The sequence below is a fragment of the Salvelinus fontinalis genome, chromosome 23 (assembly GCF_029448725.1).
Source record: "Salvelinus fontinalis isolate EN_2023a chromosome 23, ASM2944872v1, whole genome shotgun sequence".
Taxonomy (NCBI): domain Eukaryota; kingdom Metazoa; phylum Chordata; class Actinopteri; order Salmoniformes; family Salmonidae; genus Salvelinus; species Salvelinus fontinalis.
The window spans coordinates 16,924,884-16,945,880 of NC_074687.1; the positions used below are offsets into that span (position 1 = coordinate 16,924,884).

Here is a 20,997-nt window from a genome sequence, read left to right on the forward strand (position 1 = left end):
GGTACCACTCTGCTCTTTGTTCTCGTCATTTATAAGAAGGGGATGACATCGCTATTGTCCGGTAAATAATGAATGGAAGTGTTTTTTTTTTTAAATCACCTTTGTGTCCTATTTTTACAAACACTGGCTTCTATGTTGTTCTATTTTGGGTCAATTGACAAAGACCTATTCGCAAGTACCCTTACAAAGTACAGCATCATAGAAAGACAAAGACAAAGCTTCTTCAACCATGCATAGTATCGTGTTGAACAACGATTTATTAAACACAGCCCTGGATAGCTGACCCAAACATTACAATACTAATTCAATCAGGGAAACATCTGAAGAATACAAAGTGAAAAGTCAAACATTTCAGTGAAACCAGAGGTGACGCAGAACATAAAGACACAATATATGATCTAATAGGATACGCCAAGGGAGACGGTCTCTTGTTGTCCATCTTACAGATGAGAAACCCTTGTAATGGATAGCCAACATGTTGTTGAGATTAGCCTTTATACAGAGAAACAGAAAACAGGACAGATGTTTCCATAACAACACAATGAGCTTGTTAAAAGCCAAATGGATATTAAGATGCTGACTCATCCTAGTGCCCTACAACTCATTTGTAAATAACACATCATCCTAAATCAATGTCAGACACAATGGAGAAATTTGTCATTTGTGCTGAAGAAATTAAGTAGTTTCACTCTATTATTATTACTAAGATATTACCTTTCACAATGGTATCATTACTTGATCTAATAGATATTGTCAAGTTTCACAATATTATCATTATTACGGAATCAAGTTTCACAATTGTACTATTACTTTCAAGGTTCACAATATTATTAGTACTAGACGGAGATATGAGGAAGATTCAGCAGTAAAAGTTAATACACAAGGGTTGTCATTAGACTAGCACACATGCCTGTTGGTAGTCTCTGCAACACTAGATAAGTAAGTCATAGGCCTGTTGATAGTCTCCGTTACACTGAATGACGATGTCCTCCAGAAAGGGTCTCTCACAGAACGGGAAGCTATTCTGAAGCTTCATCACAACCCACTCAAAGTCTGGATCTACAGGAGAAAAAGGAGTTCAGTGTTACATTTTACATTTATGCACATGTATGATTTTTCCAGTCATATTAGGCAACAAAGAAATCCTTTGTTGGGGTCTCTTGACAAGCCTGGGAAAGCAAGACAACTGCTCTCATGGAGTTTTATACCACACACAGTGTGTGATCCTTTAGTTCTGAATACAGATGCAGGATCTTCATTTCAAATGTATATTGTCACAGCAAATAATCATGCAGCAACAGGATTTGAACGCTTTGTCCATAATGTTGCTTGATCGGTGGTTAGGCTATTAGCTGGCCAAAAGTAGGCGACATGAAAAGTGCAATACTGTTAATATAACTGTGTGTTAATGTGGGGTTTCAGTGAATTTATGTAAATCACGAAGCTCATCTGCATTTCCAGCAGGAACATTTTCAGCAACAAAAGACTGATCAAATGAAGATAGATCCTATATCTGTATCTAAACGCTGGGGTATGGAGACAGAGGTACCATATCCTGACCTATCAAACCCTAAATGAAAGCTGTATATTTCTTCTGCATACAGCTGGATCTGTGCAACAGATGACGTGGAATTTAGACTTGACTTTAGACCACTTTATGAGTTATGAAATGTTTTGAAACTTTGATTTTGGATGAATGTTCCTTGTAATGAGAAACGATGACAGACACAGAGCTCTGCTTTGTGTTCTAAACACCGAAGCCTCATCCAGTCCCACGCACACACACACACACACACGCACGCACGCACGCACGCACACACACACACGCACACACACACGCACGCACACGCACGCACGCACACGCACGCACGCACACACACACACACACGCACACATACGCACATACACACATACACGCATGCACGCACACACACATACACACACACACATACACACAGTCAGACAAGACATTAGGATGACAGTCTCATCCCAGACCAAGCCCGTTCACTGCAGTCAGAGAGGACACTCCCATGATGCTCTCTGCTGGGTCATCTGGTTCAGCCAGGAAGGACAGATGACCGGAGAAGAGAGAGAGAGAGGGATGGCGAGAAAGAAAAATAAGAAACACTGATCTTCCACCACAGTCATTCTGATCCAACCTGATCCTCCAACTAACCACACTATAACAGGCCCTGATCACATACACACACACACAAACTCACACACACACTCATACACAGATACACACACACACACACACACACACACACACACACACACACAGAGCAGGGCAGTGTGAGGAGCCTGGAGGGAGAGGGCATCAGCCAGCCAGGAGGAGATTAGGAGTGTTATGGTGGTGAAGGACTAGCATCCTCTTTACATCCTAATCACCACGGCCATTTAGCCAACAGATGCTTTTCTCCAAAACTATTTCCAGTTGACAACTGGACTCTGTACATTACACCCTAATGAGGGTGGTTACTGAACATGGCCATTTACAACAGCTATCGGATCCAAGTTGACGGGTGTCTTCAGGACCAACCCACAACCCTGGCAACGAACCCACAACCCTGGCATCGAACCCACAACCCTGGCATCGAACATACAACCCTGGCAATGAACCCACAACCCTGGCATCGAACCCACAACCCTGGCAATGAACCCACAACGCTGGCAATGAACCCACAACCCTGGCAACGAACCCAAAACCCTGGCATCGAACCCACAACCCTGGCATCGAACCCACAACCCTGGCAACAAACCCAAAACCCTGGCAACAAACCCAAAACCCTGGCATCGAACCCACAACCCTGGCAACAAACCCAAAACCCTGGCAACAAACCCACAACCCTGGCATCGAACCCACAACCCTGGCAACGAACCCACAACCCTGGCAATGAACCCACAACCCTGGCAACAAACCCAAAACCCTGGCATCGAACCCACAACCCTGGCAACAAACCCATAACCCTGGCATCGAGCCCACAACCCTGGCAATGAACCAACAACCCTGGCAACGAACCCAAAACCCTGGCATCGAACCCACAACCCTGGCATCGAACCCACAACCCTGGCAACAAACCCAAAACCCTGGCAACAAACCCAAAACCCTGGCATCGAACCCACAACCCTGGCAACGAACCCACAACACTGGCATCGAACCCAAAACCGCGGCATCAAACCCACAACCCTATCATCAAACCCACAACCCCGGCATGGAACCAAAAAGCCTGGCATCAAACCCACAACCCTGGCAATGGGCCATCCAAGCCAGTTCACATGCTACTGCTAACTGGTTAGAGAGGATGAATGGCGTTGGTTTGTCAGGGATGATGGCTGAGATAGTGTGGCCAGGCAAAGCTCTGCACTGACAGGCAGAAAACTATGTTAACTGTGATGCCAGCTGGGTTCGAACCCAGGTCTCCTGCGAAACCCACTGAGCAAAGCCTAGGCATTGCCTTGGGTAAATAATGCAAGTTTTCATGGGTGCGATGTGACTGTGAGAGCAAAAGTATTTTGCAGATGTGATGACGAGTAGCAGTAGTTCCTGAAGTGAACTGTCCCTGAAGTGAACTGTCCCTGAAGTGAACTGTTCCTGAAGTGAACTGTTCCTGAAGTGAACTGTTCCTGAAGTGAACTGTTCCTCATGTGAACTGTTCCTGAAGTGAACTGTTCCTGACGTGAACTGTTCCTGACGTGAACTGTTCCTGAAGTGAACTGTTCCTGAAGTGAACTGTTCCTGACGTGAACTGTGCTGAATTGAACTGTTCCCGAAGTGAACTGTTCCCGAGGTGAACTGTCCCTGAAGTGAACTGTTCCTGACGTGAACTGTTCCTGACGTGAACTGTTCCTGAAGTGAACTGTTCCTGTAGTGAACTGTTCCTGACGTGAACTGTCCCTGACGTGAACTGTCCCTGAAGTGAACTGTCCCTGACGTGAACTGTTCCTGAAGTGAACTGTCCCTGACGTGAACTGTTCCTGAAGTGAACTGTTCCTGTAGTGAACTGTTCCTGACGTGAACTGTTCCTGACGTGAACTGTCCCTGAAGTGAACTGTCCCTGACGTGAACTGTTCCTGAAGTGAACTGTCCCTCAAGTGAACTGTCCCTGTAGTGAACTGTTCCTCATGTGAACTGTTCCTGACGTGAACTGTTCCTGACGTGAACTGTCCCTGAAGTGAACTGTCCCTGACGTGAACTGTTCCTGAAGTGAACTGTCCCTGAAGTGAACTGTCCCTGTAGTGAACTGTTCCTCATGTGAACTGTTCCTGAAGTGAACTGTCCCTGACGTGAACTGTCCCTGACGTGAACTGTTCCTGACGTGAACTGTTCCTGACGTGAACTGTGCTGAATTGAACTGTTCCTGAAGTGAACTGTTCCTGAAGTGAACTGTCCCTGAAGTGAACTGTCCCTGACGTGAACTGTTCCTGTAGTGAACTGTTCCTGAAGTGAACTGTCCCTGAAGTGAACTGTCCCTGAAGTGAACTGTCCCTGAAGTGAACTGTTCCTGAAGTGAACTGTTCCTCATGTGAACTGTTCCTCATGTGAACTGTTCCTCATGTGAACTGTTCCTGACGTGAACTGTTCCTGACGTGAACTGTTCCTGACGTGAACTGTTCCTGAAGTGAACTGTTCCTGACGTGAACTGTCCCTGAAGTGAACTGTTCCTGACGTGAACTGTCCCTGAAGTGAACTGTTCCTGAAGTGAACTGTTCCTGAAGTGAACTGTTCCTGAAGTGAACTGTCCCTGAAGTGAACTGTTCCTGAAGTGAACTGTCCCTGAAGTGAACTGTTCCTGAAGTGAACTGTCCCTGAAGTGAACTGTTCCTGAAGTGAACTGTTCCTGACGTGAACTGTCCCTGAAGTGAACTGTCCCTGAAGTGAACTGTTCCTGAAGTGAACTGTTCCTGAAGTGAACTGTCCCTGAAGTGAACTGTTCCTCATTTGAACTGTTCCTGACGTGAACTGTTCCTGACGTGAACTGTTCCTGAAGTGAACTGTCCCTGAAGTGAACTGTTCCTGAAGTGAACTGTCCCTGAAGTGAACTGTCCCTGAAGTGAACTGTCCCTGAAGTGAACTGATCCTGAAGTGAACTGTTCCTGAAGTGAACTGTTCCTCATGTGAACTGTCCCTGAAGTGAACTGTTCCTGAAGTGAACTGTTCCTGAAGTGAACTGTTCCTGACGTGAACAGTGAAATCCAACAGAAATAAGCTCAAGCATCAGATGCCATCAGCTACAGAAGCCCAGGAACGTGGGAAGGGAATCAAAGCGTACCTTTGTTATGAGGAAACTCTAGTCAACAGAACATCTCCTCCTGTCCTGCTGCTGCTATGTGGGCTTTGGTAATGGCTGCTGCCATTGATGGGTTCATTTAAAGGGTTTAGTCTTCTGCACAAACACACACACACACACACACACACACACACACACACACACACACACACACACACACACACACACACACACACACACAAACATCTGAAGACTGCACACCTTGGCACCAGGAAAATGAAATCATGTCAGAAGCATCTATAAGAAGTGTTTCAAGCCCTGACGACTGGAATGTCTTTGACACATTGATTCATACATTCTTTTGGAATTGTATTTACACTACACTGTATTATTGCCTTTTTTGTAGATAGGCGGCAGTGGTCAAAGTGGCCCATGGCAAGTGAGGTGAGAGCCGTGAAGTCATTCCCGACTCTCTCTCTGAACTCTCTCTCTGACAGCATCACACTGAGAAGCTTTTCCTTTCTACTTGACAGCTTGGCTCAGAGACACCAGAATTTCCCTCCCTTACTGACACATTGTAATTAACGGTACCCAGTGTGCATGTGTACGTGCATCCGTGGGTGTCTTACTGGTCTCCTCTCGCCACTCTGAGGTGCTGTGTGCTGGGTCAGGCTCCGGGGATGTAAAGCTGTCTTGTGGTCGGGAGGTCTGCCAGTCTCTTCTGTCCTCCTCCATAGCCACAGGGGGGCGCTGTAGCTCAATCTGCCCCCCTGCAACCTCTGTGCCCCCACCCTGCAGTCGGTCGAGGAAAGCTGATCTCCCCCTGCCACCAGACATAATCATTTTGTGTTATAAAATGTATGTGTTTCCTTGGAATGTATTCAGTATGATTCTATGCTAATGTTTGTAACGCTGCAAGCAACATTTCCTTTACAGGGATAATAATATATTTTAAACTATTAAAAAGAGATTAGAAATATCAATAGATTACAGGCCATACAGCCAACTACTGGAGCAAAAATAAATAAGGGAACAATGTCTAAACAGATCACTCAACATAAAAAAATGACAATTAGGTTTGAACATTGTTGTAAAAATGAGCACACCTTCTCAATTCTCTCCTCCTCTCCTCCTCTTGATCACTCTCTTTCCCCTCCAAAACCTCACTCTGAGGGGAAGAACATCGATTAGTACTGCCCCGATAACTGAACTGTAGTTTCATTCCTGCTTGGGCTACATATACCGATAACATTTGTTAGCAATGGTTGTATATTTGACAGGGTACCTTCATCCTCTGTTCCTCCTTCTTCAGCTGTAGAGCTGTGTTCTCCTCCTCTCTCCTCTCTGCCCTGTAATCCTGGGCTCTGGCCTGCAGGAGAGGAACATAAGAAAACAGGGTCTCAGGCCTCTGCTTGAACACACAGAGAGAGAGAGCAAGAGAGAGAAAGAGAGCAGAGAGCAGAAACAGAGAGAGAGGGAGAGAGAGAGAGAGAGAGAGAGAGAGAGAGAAAGAGAGAGAGAAAGAGAGAGAGAGAATGTTGTTTTTCTGGTGTCAGGCTTTTTCTCTTTCTCTGTTCTCTATCCTCCGACTCTGGAGAGTAGGGAGTGCGCACACACAACACAAAACTCACACAGACACACACACACACGTGCACGCACACTCCCCCACACAAACAGAGGATATAAGGAATATTAATCGTCCCTTAAGGAACCATCTCTGAAAGAACAACAAATTCCCCAGTACCCCAGTAGAGACCACATCAACCACACTCTCTCCCCCTTCTTCCCGTTGCTCTCCCCCCTCCTGTTCGGCGGCTTTGATCACTGGGTCTGTGACGTTGGTTTAGCTTGGAGGGATCCAGTACTGCAGTCTGGAGCACCTCCAGAGGACCAGGTCAGTAGAGAGTAAAGCAGGAACACAGACATCCTGACACTCCTTCACTACCATGTTTTCAGAGAAAACAAGCAGAAAATATATGAATAGAATGTAGGATCTCTATGTAATCTGGAGAGGCATACCGCTACACACATTATTCTGTGCATGTCTGTCTCCACAGGGATGACAGGTATTGTCATGTGATATTTCTATCTTTTTGGGTTCTCCTACAGTCACTGCCTGTCAGGGAGAGGAATCCCTTTCTCTCTTCTGCTATCACTCTCTCTATTTCTCTATTCCTGTCCTGTTTCCTTATCTTTGCATGCAGCCCTCTTCCCATCGCTTTCTCCTCACCCTCTCTCTCTTCTCCCTCTCCTCACTCTCTCTCTCTTCTCTTTCTCCTCGCCCTCTCTCTCTTCTCCCTCTCCTCACCCTCTCTCTCTCCCTATCCTTACCCTCTCTCTCTTCTCCCTCTCTCTCTCCCTATCCTTACCCTCTCTCTCCTCACCCTCTCTCTCCTCACCCTCTCTCTCTCCCTATCCTTACCCTCTCTCTTGCTCTCTTCTCCCTCTCCCTCTCCGTACCCTCTCTCTCTCTCCTCAACCTCTTTCTCTCTCCCTCTCTCTCCCTTTCTTCACCCTCTCTCCCTCTCCTTACCGTCTTTCTCTCTCTCTCCCTCTCCCTTTACGCAGCCTCTCTCTCTCTCTTCTCACTCTCCTCTCTCTCTTCTCCCTCTCTCTCTCCCTTTACTCAGCCTCTCTCTCTCTTCTCCCTCTCTCTCTCCTCTCCCTCTCTCCCTTTACTCAGCCGCTCCCTCTCTCTCTCCACACTCTCCTCTCTCTCCCTTCTCCCTCTCTCACTCTCTTTTCCCTCGTCTCTCTTTCTCCCTCTCCTCACTCTCTCTCCCTCTATTTCTCTCTCTCCCTCCCTCTCTTCAACCTCTCTCTCCCTTTCCTCACCCTCTCTCTCCCTCCCCTCACCCTCTCTCTCTCCTTCTCTATCACTCCTGGCACTGCTAATTCTCCCAATAAGGTGAGAAATAAGGGAAACTTATTAATAAGAGAAACTTGCACAACAATGAGAAAAGCCACACAAGAAAACATTTCCTCTGTCTATCTGTCTGTCTACCACAACTGTGTGTGCAATTTGAATAAAGATGTCAGTTGACACATAATACTGTTGTCAGTCAGTACAGTTTGAAACCCTTCCCAAACACACACATACTCAAACCCTGAGAAACGTCCTTCCTGCTCTCCCCTGTCTGCTGTCTGCACATCACCAGACACGACACCACTGAGACCAGGCTAGGGCTGAGATGAGACATCAACACTACTATTATTACCACTACATACAAACAATAGTATATTACACACATTAAGCTATGATGGCTTGTGGTCTATTTCTCCATCCTCTCCAGGTAGATTGATTGGTTCTTCTGGAGCTGGTTGACATAGCAAAGATGACCTCTGTGATTGGCAGGTCTTCCTGCATCCTGGCCTCCCATTGGCTGACAGCCTGGCTTCCTTCCAGGTACTTTCACCAGAACTACGCAGGTTATTCCAACCTTGGTCTGTCGGCAGTGAACCCCCCCCCCCTCTCCCTCCCTTTCACTCTCTCTCTCTCTCTCTATCCATCTCTCTCTCTCTATCCATCTCTCTCTCTCTATCCATCTCTCTCTCTCTATCCATCCATCTCTCTCTCTCATCTCTCCGTACTTTATGTGAACTCTGTGAGCCTCACCCCACCAACTCCCTTCCTATAACCATCAAATTATGAGGAGGTGGGATAGAGAGAGAGAGAGAAAGAGATGGAGAAAGAGATGGAGAAGGAAAGCGAGGGTAAAGAAAGAAAGACAGAGAGAGAGAGAGAGAGAGAGAAAGAGACGGCAAGACTTCTAGTGTGTATTTATTTATACTTACTTAAATCCAATCATACCCTCTAAAGTCTCTCTGTGCACAGGCTCTCTCTCACACACACACACACACACACACACACAGTGTCCGCTAGCTCTGACCAGAGGATAATATTAAGGGGATGGGTCCTCTCCCCGGGCTGGGCTGGACCAACATTTCTGGGGCAAAGTTTATCCCCACTCCACCCCGGTCAATGAAAGCAGATCGTATACAAAGATGGATCCATTGGTGTGAATTACCTCTGACCTCACAGCCACAGCTCTGAGGGTTCTGAACCCAGGGCCCTGTCTAGGATACACACACACATAGTCCTACCCAGGGTGATGTGTGTGAGGCACTAGTCACTGCCAATGGAGCTGCATCTGACCTCTCCACCCTCTGAAGGAACTGCTTTGTCTTCCTGCAGATCACACACACACACACACACACACCCACCCACACACACACACACACACACACACTAGAAGTGTTAATGGTGTTAATGTTTTCTGCAGACACTCCTGATTCTCCCCACAGCAAGATGCTGTTTCACAGTGGAGTCACCTAGTCTGTTTGTCCTGGTCTGACTCTTACTGTCTTCATCCTCTTTCCTGTACTGCGTCTCAGTCCTCTGTCCTAACTGTCATGTCCCCGTCTCAGTCCCATCTCTAGCCCCGTCATCTGTACTCTGTAACTGCCTCTCCTCTCTCTACCCCTGACTCCAACATGCTCCCTCCCTCCCTCCCTACGTCCGCCCGCCCGTCCGCCCGCCTGTCTCTACATGTTTGTATTTTTCCTTCCCTACAGTTCTCCTAGTGTGTTGTTGTGTCATGTTTGTTATTGTTAGGCTGGTGCCAGTGGTGTGACATCAAACAGACACTTTCCTCCAGAGGGGTTGGAATGTAGCCAGGGTTCCAACAACACAATAACTCTGTGGGGTGCTTAAGGGCTAGGTGTTTGGACCAGTGTTAATATTATTATGCTTTGGAGAAGAGATTCCTGCTCATGACACTCTGTACATAAACATCCATTAAAGTGCAAGGATTCTGCATTCTCCTTCAGTTTTTGACTCTCCTCCACCTGTAATGATCCAGTATGTTACTTCAGGTGAGTAGAAGGGTTTACATGGTTCAGTGACGGATGTGAGGGTAAACAGGGAGAGACAGGTTAAGTGTGTGTCACACGCCTCCATCTCCTCTGATGTCTGCTACAGAAACACCTTGTTTATTCACAAGTTCAAAGTGCTGACCTGAGGTGGTCCTGTTGGAGAACTTCTCTCCTCTGCCTCTCCTCCTGTTCTCTCCTCTCCTCCAGTCTCTCAGCCTGTAACATAGTTGAGCACATCAGTGACTTGTTACTAATTAGTAGTGACTTCTCGTAACCATTCCCTCTCAGGTTACAATCAAGGACTAGGTTGTGGAGAGAAACATGGTCAGCTTCATTAGGTGGGTCATAAGACAGTGGTTGAAATGTTATTAAGGTGACAACTCGTTAAAGGTTCCGTAACCACTGCTCTGGTGCCCTTTATGAACCACTATTAAGACATCTCTGTCTGTATTCACCACTCAGAGAAGGCCAGCCAGACATGGACGTGAACATGTCTAACAGCTCTCTCTGCTGCAGCCTGTGGTTCCTGGAAACACCAAGGCTCATCAATCAGTCAGGGAACTATTGTCTCCTTAATGATGGGTGTGGATATGTCTCTTTCTCTCTGTCTATTTTCCTTTCTTTCTTTCTCTCTCTCTCTCTCTCTCATTCAATCACCACATCTAGGATTGTTTTAGTGTGCCTGCCAGCTGTCTGCAGTGACATCTGTTGGAATGAAATGGTATTACAGAGAGAAACAATACTTTCTGTATACCTACAGTATATGGTATGTAACAATACAGTCTAGAAGAAAAAGAAACACACACCTATTTAGGCGAGGTGCTGGCTAGCGGAGTAGAAAACTTGAAAATAAAGGAGAGCCGCACACTCTAGGAGCTCAGATGCAAAAATGTAATTACCAACGTTTCGACGGCCAAGCTGTCTTCATCAGGGTATAATCACAAACACTGCGGGATGACTCGTTTATATAGTGTCAAAAGACACACAGGTGTCTGTAATCATTGCCAAGAGTGGCCTAATGTCATTGGTGAATTCTCAAATATTAAAATGACATACAAAGAACAGCATACAAAAAACAAATGGATAGCATACGATCATAGATTCATTTTAGACTACACAAGTTCACACGGTCCCAGAACCCACGGGACTGAGTGTCTTTAATTTATCAAGCAAGATATTGTGCCCTGCCCATGTCTCTTTGCTTAATAAAGGGTTATATTTTGTGCCTACAACCCAGTGCAACGACTTTGATGTTAAGGTAGACATGTTCAAGTCTTTTTTAGAAACATCTGTTTAAGGGAATACTTTAGCTCCCCTAATCCTGACATTTCTATTGAACCAGTATGTTGCTCACCTGCACATACTCCGACTCCTTTTAGAAGCAAGAGTTATTTTATACCTCCAGCCAATCGCAGTCACTCTATCGAGACATATTGTAGAGTTGTTGAAAAAGATGTTGTTCATCTCCTTAAGAACAAACAGGAGTCCAAATCTTTCCATAATTTACCTAATGATGAAAAACAAGCTTTGCTTGATTTACAATCCGATACCTCAGTCCTTATTCGTCCTGCTGATAAGGGTGGGTCGGTTGTACTTATGGATAGGACAGCTTATGTAAATGAATGTCATAGATAGCTGCTTGACAACACCTTTTACAAGAAACTTAGAAGTGACCCCACTTCCCAATTTCAGAATAATATCTTTACTGTCCAGGACACCAGCAGTATGATCTATATCATTGAATCTCTTGATCCTCTCCCTGATAATACCTTGTCAGTTACTTTTGATTTTGAGTCGTTATACACAAATATTCCACACGAGGGCGGTATTGAAGCTATGGAACATTTTCTTCTGCAACGTGACCCTAATAAACTACCTTCCATTATAACATTGGCTGAAATAGTACTCACACAACTATTTCATGTTTCTAAATGATTTCTTTATTCAGACGAAGGGTACTGCTATGGGATCTCCCATGGCTCCTAACTATGCTAATTTGTATGTGGGTTACATGGAGAAACAGTCAATTCTTAGTCCTCTCAAAAATGTTTTCTTGCCTAACATCATTGTGTGGAAACGGTATATTGATGATATTTTTGTTCTATGGAGGGGTGATGCAAAACAGCTCCAGGCGTTCCATGCTTTTCTTAACTCCTGTTCTGAGCACCTGAGATTTACTATGCAATCTGATACACATCAAATCAGTTTTCTTGATCTTCTGATTTTGTGTGAAAATAATGTTCTATACACTGATCTTTACAGGAAACCTACTGATCGTAACAGTTTGTTGAGGGCTGACAGTTGTCACCCACTTCCCTTGAAAAACAGTTTGCCCTACAGACAATTCTGTCCAATCAAAAGAATTTGCAAAAAACAATCAGATTTCGACAGAAATATGACTGAGATGCAAAGAAAATTCATGGAGAGGGGGTACAAAATGATCAGATTAATATTGCCATTGAGAAAATTCAAAACAAAACGAGACATCGCTTTCAAGGGCAGTCTCGCAAAAAGAAGCATTCTTGCGTTCTTACTACCCGCTATTCAAAGTATTCTGAACAAATGAAGGGAATCGTTTACAAACGGCCCATTCTAAGATCCGATGACAGTATCGGGAATGTGTTTTCAGACCCTCCCTTGGTCGTATTCTCGCGGGGCAGAAATCTCAGAGACCAATTGGTACACTCTGATTTACCACCCCAATATGTTCCTGAACAACCTCTATTTGCGCCCCTACTGGGTGGAAACTACAAGTGTAATGGCTGTGCTCAATGCAATGGCACTTATAAATGCAGATCCTTCAAACACCCTCAAACAGGGAAATCGATCCCAATCAGTGTTATTACGTGCTCCACTAAGGCAGTTATTTATCTAATAACTTTTCCTTGTGGTAAAAATGATGTGGGAAAAACAAAGCGGAAATTAAAAGTACGTATCTCAGAGCATCGTAGCACCATTAGGTACCAAAACTTGACTTACCAAGTTGCGGCCCACTTTTTGGAGGCAGGCCACTCGATTTCGTCTCTGCGTTATATTGGCATCGAACATGTCACTCTCCCTAGGAGAGGGGGTGACCTTGATCATTTATTGTTAAAACGAGAGGCTGCCTAGATCTTTAACTTAAAGACCCTTGCTCCCGTCAGTCTCAACGTAGACTTTGATCTGAAGCCATTCTTGTGATTATTGTGACTTTGCCATTGTAATTGTTTGTAAACTTGTGTAGTCTAAAATGAATCTATGATCGTATGCTATCCATTTGTTTTTTGTATGCTGTTCTTTGTATGCCATTTAATATTTGAGAATTAACAAATGATATTAGGCCACTCTTGGCCATGATTACAGACACCTGTGTGTCTTTTGACACTATATAAACGAGTCATCCCGCAGTGTTTGTGATTATACCCTGATGAAGACAGCTTGGCCGTCGAAACGTTGGTAATTACATTTTTGCATCTGAGCTTCTCTCCTTTATGTGCGGCTCTCCTTTATTTTCATGTAACAATACAGTGACATCAATAGTAAGTAAGATATGTATTTGTACAGTGCTAACACCCTTTCCATCCCTCTCTTACCTTCTCCCGCTGTTTAGCCTTCATCCTGTCATTCTCCTCCTCCTCAGACTGTTTCCGTTGCCGATCCATCTCCTCTTTTCTCAGCTTCACACAACACAAGTAGACAACTTACTCACACTGTCTGTCAAGGGCTATTTAGAAGGCATCATCAAGAAATTAACAGAATGTGAGGGTTTTAAATGCCAGGCTGGAATACAGGCCATAAAGGTATGAATACATCTGTATTGTAAAATTGAATGATGGAATACAGGCCATAAATAAATCTGTATTGTAAAATGGAATGATGGAATACGGGCCATAAAGTTATAAATACATCTTTATTGTAAAATGGAATAATGGAATACGGGCCATAAAGTTATAAATAAATCTGTATTATAAAATGGAATGATGGAATACGGGCCATAAAGTTATAAATACATCTTTATTGTAAAATGGAATGATGGAATACGGGCCATAAAGTTATAAATAAATCTGTATTGTAAAATGGAATGATGGAATACGGGCCATAAAGTTATAAATACATCTTTATTGTAAAATGGAATGATGGAATACGGGCCATAAAGTTATAAATACATCTTTATTGTAAAATGGAATGATGGAATACCTGTTTCTGCAGTTTAGATCGGCGTAACTCCAACAGCTGCCTCTCTCTGGCCTCAGCCAATGACACAGCACCACCTTACAGAGATACATGCATTAGAAGATAATATTATTAATGTGTGTGTGTGTGTGTGTGTGTGTGTGTGTGTGTGTGTGTGTGTGTGTGTGTGTGTGTGTGTGTGTGTGTGTGTGTGTGTGTGTGTGTGTGTGTGTGTGTGTGTGTGTGTGTGTGTGTGTGTACCTAGCCTCTCTGGGGGCAGCTGGACAGGACCAGGTCTGTTTGCTTCCTTCCATCTCTGTAAATCCTCCTCTTCTTTCTGAGCCACTGCAGGTTAAGAGAGAATGGTGACATGTTGGCATTTTATTTTCCAAGTAAATTTAAGAAATAAGGCACGAGGGGGTGTGGTATATGGCCAATATACCACGGCTAAGGGTTGTTCTCAGGCACGACGCAACGTGGTCGTGGTATATTGGCCATATACCACAAACCCCCGAGGTGCCTTATTGCTATTATAAACTGGTTACTAACATAATAAGAACAGTAAAAACAAATGTTTTGTCATACCTGATATACCACGGCTGTCAGCCAATCAGCATTCAGGGCTCGACCCACCCAGTTTATAATACAATATATAGTATATTACTAATATATACTATTACTGGAGGGAGGGGTAGATGGGAAGGGAGGGAGGGATAGAGGGATGGAGAGATATATCAATGCTAATGTAATAAAACAGGCAGGGAGTGCACCTCGAACCGACCTGCAGAAATCGATTGTGCCACAAAAGCGTGCTCAAGTGGCAGAGTCAATATACCAGGGTCACTACAACAAGACTTACTCATTTGTAGTTTACTCCTTCGTGATTCAATGGGTGGTATCATGGTGAACCCATCTGAACTGAGAGAGAGAGAGCATGGAAATTAAAATCTAATTGTATTTGTCACATGCACCGAAATGCTGACTTACAAGCCCTTAACCAACCATTTTTTGTAAGAAAATATTTTCTAAATGTTAATATATGTTTTGTATTTAAGAACGAACAAAAAGTAAAACAATAAAATAACAATAACGAGCCTATAGTATATACGGGGTACCGGTCCCGAGTCAATTTGCTGGGGTAAAGGTTAGTCGAAGTAAATTGAGGTAATATGTACATGTGGGTAGGGGTAAAGTGACTATGCATAGATAATAAACAGTGAGTAGCAGCAGTGTAAAAAGAGGGTCAATTCAAATAGTCTGGGTAGCCATTTGATTAACTGTTCAGCAGTCTAATGGATTGCGGTTAAGGAGCATTTGGACCTAGACTTTGAGCTCCGGTGTCGCTTGCCGTGCGGTAGCAGTGAGAACAATCTAACACTAGGGTGGCTGGAGTCTTTGACAATTTTTAGGGCCTTCCTCTGACACCACATGGTATAGAGGACCTGGATGGCTGGAAGCTTGGCCCTAATGATGTACTGGGCCATACTACGCACTACCCTCTGTAGCGCCTTGTGGTCGGTCGTATGCGGAGCAGTTGCCATATCAAGCGGTGATGCAACCAGTCAGAGAAAGCGAGAGAAAGGGAAATGCAAAAGCCTCCCCCTACTTAGACGTGTAATAACCATCATAATCTTCTGTGCCAAGGGTTTTACCAGACAGAGGCAATATTCTTGTGCACCAAAACAGAACGCAAGCGTCTGTTCAGGTGCGCATGCGTGCGCATAGACTAGTTTCACTAGAGATATTAGAAACAGGAGGAGATAGGAACGAATGGCCAAAGTATAACATTCCGCCCAGCAAACTGTCGACCAATCACGTTTACGTTGTCATTCTGTGTCACGCGGTTGCTAACTGAATCGTCACGCAATCCCTTCTCAAAATCAGGTAGGAGTCGATAAATCTGCCTATTTTCCTCGGAAGTACGTAATGTCACGATTCCAAAGCTATACGATATTACATAGAACAAGTTCATCTCCAAAATATGTGTAATTGTGTACTTCATGTTCACGAAATTCATGGTAATGTTATGTTTTTAAACTTGCTCAGAATTGACTCCCATTCACTCCTGAAAGGAGAGCTCTAATTGTCCCACCATCGCCCACCGCGCAACCCATTGCAATGCAGTTTTCCATCTCCTCAAAATAATCTCTGGTTTCTCTTCCATTTCACAGGAAGAGCATGAAACGAAACTTAAATTTACTGTAGCCTAAAGGAGAATATGACTTTACATAAATACTTAATTTAAAACATTCTTAATTTGAATGGCATTCCCAACTTTTACATAATAATACTTCCAAAACTTTTCCCAATTTTTCTTAAACTTGATGCAGAAGAGAACCTTCCAGATCAATATAGCCCGAATATCCCCTTGAAACATTGGAAAATACATATTCTAATGTAGATAAATATTATTGGCTACTACTCACTATCGAGGCTGAGTTGGATCCTGTTGTGTTTGTGGGTCGGTGTTCGCGTTGACAGGTGCGTTAGCATTGACATCAGGATTGGAATCCCCGGGGTCTTGCCATGCATTATTTCCAGACTGCCTATTTGTTCTCCGATTAACTCCTGAATTGGTAGAATTGATTCTATTATTACTATAATATCCCTGGTCGTCCATGATGGCAGCCTATATCCTATGGCTACTGACACAGAATTGTCTGAGACGCCGGTAAATTGGAGAAGACCCTACCCCCCTGTGGCAGACACGCGAATTGGAAAGTTAACTCCCAGTATTACCCACAGACTACAGGTCCTTCAGAAAGTATTCACACCTCTTGACTTTTCCAAAATTTGTTGTAAAAAGTGGGATTTTTTATGGATTTAATTTACATTTTTTGTCAATGATCTACACTAAATACTCTGTAATGTCGAAGTGTAAGAAAAAATCGAACATTTTGTAAAAAAAATCATGAAAAATAAAACACTAATATATCTTGATTAGATAAGTATTCCACAAGTCAATACATGTTAGAATCACATTTGGCAGCGATTACAGCTGTGAGTATTTCTGGGTAAGTCTCTAAGAACTTTACCCACCTGGATTGTACAACATTTGGCCATTTATTATTTTCATAATTCTTCAAGCTCAGTAAAATTGGTTGTTGATCATTGCTAGACAACCATTTTCATGTCTAGCCATAGATTTTCAAGCAGATTTAAGTCAACACTGTAACTCAGCCACTCAGGAACATTCACTGTCTTCTTGGTAAGCAACTCCAGTGTATATTTGGCCTTGTGTTTTAGGTTATTGTCCTGCTGATAGATGAATTCATCTCCCAGTGTCTGGTGGAAACAGACTGAACCAGGTTTACCTCTAGGATTTTGCCTGTTCTTACCTCCATTCCATTTATTTTTTTATTCTGAAAAACTTCCCAGTCCTTAACTATTACAAGCATACCCATAACATGATAAAGCCACCACTATGCTTGACAATATGGAGAGTGGTACTCAGTCATGTGTTGTATTGGATTTGCCCCAAACATAACACTTTGTATTGAGGATAAAAAGTTATGTGCTTTGCCACATTTTTTGCAGTATTACTTTAGTGACTTGTTGCAAACAGGATGCATGTTTTGTAATCTTTGTATTCTGTACAGGCTTCCTTCTTTTCACTCTGTCATTTAGGTTAGTACTGTGGAATAACTACAATGTTGTTAATCCATCCTCAGTTCTCCTATCACAACCATTAAACTCTGTAACTGTTTTAAAAGTCACCATTGGCCTCATGGTGAAGTCCCTGAGCGGTTTCCTTTTTCTCCGGCAACTGAGTTTGGAAGGACGCCTGTAAATTTGTAGTGACTGGGTGTATTGACACACCATCCAAAGTGCAATTAATAACTTCACTATGCTCAAAGGGATATTCAATGGCTGCTTTTTTATTTTTACACATGATTATTATTGATTATTATTAATAGGTGCCCTTTTTTATGAGGCATTGAGAAACCTACATGGTCTTTGTGATTTAATCTGTGTTTGAAATGGGTTGAGTCACTGACGTGATCTTCCTGTCTGGGTTGGTGCCCCCCCCCCCCCCCCCCCCCTTGGGTTGTGCCGTGGCGGAGATCTTTGTGGGCTATACTCGGTCTTGTCTCAGGATGGTAAGTTGGTGGTTGAAGGTATCCCTCTAGTGGTGTGGGGGCTGTGCTTTGGGAAAGTGGATGGGGTTATATCCTGCCTGTTTGGCCCTGTCCGGGGGTATCATCGGATGGGGCCACAGTGTCTCCTGACCCCTCCTGTCTCAACCTCCAATACTTATGCTGCAGTAGTTTATGTGTCGGGGGGCTAGGGTCAGTCTATTATATCTGGAGTAATTCTCCTGTCTTATCCAGTGTCCTGTGTGAATTTAAGTTTGCTCTCTCTAATTCTTTCTTTCTCTTGGAGGACCTGAGCCCTAGGACCATGCCTCAGGACTACCTGGCACGATGACTCCTTGCTGTCCCCAGTCCACCTGGCCGTGCTGCTGCTCCAGTTTCAACTGTTCTGCCTGCGGTTATGGAACCCTGACCTGTTCACCGGATGTGCTACCTGTCCCAGACCTGCTGTTTTCAACTCTCTAGAGACAACAGGAGCGGTAGAGATACTCTTAATGATCAGCTATGAAAAGCCAACTGACATTTACTCCTGAGGTGCTGACCTGTTGCACCCTCGACAACTACTGTGATTATTATTATTTATTTATGAACATTTGAACATCTTGGCCATGCTCTGTTATAATCTCCACCCGGCACAGTCAGAAGAGGACTGGCCACCCCTCATAGCCTGGTTCCTCTCTAGGTTTCTTCCTAGGTTTTGGCCTTTCTATGGAGTTTTTCGTAGCCACTGTGCTTCTACACCTGCATTGCTTGCTGTTTGGGGTTTTAGGCTGGGTTTCTGTACAGCACTTTGACATATCAGCTGATGTAAGAAGGGCTATATAAATACATTTGATTTGAAATGCACTGCTTAACTGAGGGACCGTAGAGGTAATTGTATGTGTGGGGTACAGAGATGATGTAGTCATTCAAAAATCATGTTAAACACTATTGCACACAGAGTGAGTCCATGCAACTTATTATGGGACTTGTTAAGCAAATCTTTACTACTGGACTCATTTAGGCTTGCCATAACAAAGGGGTTGAATACTTATTGACTCAACACATTTCAGCTTTTCATTTTTAATACATTTGTAAAAATGTCACAAAACATCATTCCACTTTGACATTATGGGGTATTGTGTGTAGGCCAGTGACACAGCATCTCTATTAAATCCATTTTAAATTGAGTCTGTAACACAACACAATGTGGGGGAAAATCATGGGGTGTGAATACTTTCTGAAGGCACTGTACAGCCTACAGTCAGCCCAACACTATAAAAGTTTAGCAGAATCGTTTTTACAACTGAGTAAAAAGTAATATTGCTGTATCCTAATACAAATTGTGTTGCAGGATTTAAATTCCCTAGGAGTAAATAAAAATATATTGCTTCCATCTGCTATTGCTATGAATTATCTCACTATGTATATTTTTTACGACATTTAATTTGTTTGTTTTCATGTGGTTCATTGATTAATAACATTTTTCCACTGAATGTTTTGCAAGAAAGGCTCTACAGGTAACTGCCAAAATAAAGGAAACACCAACATAGTATGTTAATAGGGCGTTGGGTCACCAATAGGCCTTGGCATATATTAGCCATGTAGCCTAAGTGTCTGGAACTCTATTTGATACCATTCTTCCACGATAAATTCAATCATTTGGTGTTTTGTTGATGGTGGCAGAAAACGCTGTTCCAGAATTTCCAAGACATGTTCAATTAGGTTGAGATCTGGTAACAGAGAGACGCACACACACACTTTAAACCCCTTATGCCTCCTTTGAGACCCTTCTTTCAAAGTCACTGAGAACTCTTCTAGCCATGGTAGCCAAAATAATTGGCAACTGGGAATTTGTATACATGACCCTAAGCATGATGGAATGTTAATCGCTTAATTAACTTTCAATATACGTTGTATCCCTTATTTACTCAAGCGTTATTTTTATTTTGTCAGTTACCTGTAGATCACCTGTTCGTTCTGGATTACGAAATGGTATTTAAATTGCTCTTGGGTTTTGTTCCATCAGACGCTTCGTAAATTAGTTGTGTCCTTCAAGTGACGGTACAGGTACAGGGGCATTGCAGTGACCGCGTGGGGAACGCCAGCGCGCTAACTATGGAAGGAGAAACGGCGCAATATGCTGAATACAATCCTCAATCTAACACCAGGAGCGGTGCGGTCCCTATAAGGGCTTTCAGCTCTGGAGTTTTAGGAAAATAGAACTTCCAGGCAGTCTGGAGTAGCCCACTCAGAACATGTCAATCATCAGTTTATCATTTATGCCCTGATTACTCCCTGAGCTGAGCAGCATGGCTCTATAGATGACTGGTTTAGTCTTTTTCTCTTGGAAACCAGCTCCTCCCAGAGTTTGTTTTGCTAACATGTGAGTATATAAACAGACAATGTTTGGCAGGGTCTAGGTGCTGACTAGCTGTATGTGGGTTTGGAGCGGGACAACAGCCACTGACCCAGTACACACTGATGACACATACACGCTGAAGTGTATATCAAATAATATATACTTAACAAAAATATAAACACAACATGCAACAATTTCAACAATTTTTACTGAGTTAAAGTTTATATAAGGAAATCAGTCAATTGAAATATATAAATTGGGCCCTGATCTATGGATTTCACATAACTGGGCAGGAGTACAAGCC

At 43.6% G+C, this 20,997-nt stretch overlaps 1 protein-coding gene across 1 annotated transcript; it reads right to left on the bottom strand.

Annotated features, from left to right (window-relative positions):
• Positions 1-239: 239 nt before the first annotated feature.
• Positions 240-16,966, bottom strand: epsti1 (epithelial stromal interaction 1). The gene is made up of 11 exons (XM_055878068.1): positions 16,685-16,966; positions 15,118-15,176; positions 14,520-14,603; positions 14,283-14,356; positions 13,679-13,762; positions 10,249-10,322; positions 9,336-9,420; positions 6,517-6,600; positions 6,338-6,399; positions 5,861-6,054; positions 240-1,059 (listed from the first exon to the last, which is right to left on the bottom strand). Exons 1-11 carry the CDS (start codon positions 16,876-16,878, stop codon positions 932-934), a joined length of 1,122 nt encoding a protein of 373 aa, XP_055734043.1. The 5' UTR covers positions 16,879-16,966; the 3' UTR covers positions 240-931.
• Between the last annotated feature and the right edge of the window lie 4,031 nt (positions 16,967-20,997).

Coding starts and splice junctions, on each gene's coding strand:
- epsti1 (XM_055878068.1), bottom strand. CDS start 16,878: ATGGACGACCAGGGATATTATAGTAATAATAGAATCAATTCTACCAAT. Junction 10,323..13,678: donor AGGCTAAACAGCGGGAGAAG/GTAAGAGAGGGA, acceptor ACTATGTTACAG/GCTGAGAGACTGGAGGAGAG. Junction 6,400..6,516: donor AGGAGGAACAGAGGATGAAG/GTACCCTGTCAA, acceptor TCTTCCCCTCAG/AGTGAGGTTTTGGAGGGGAA.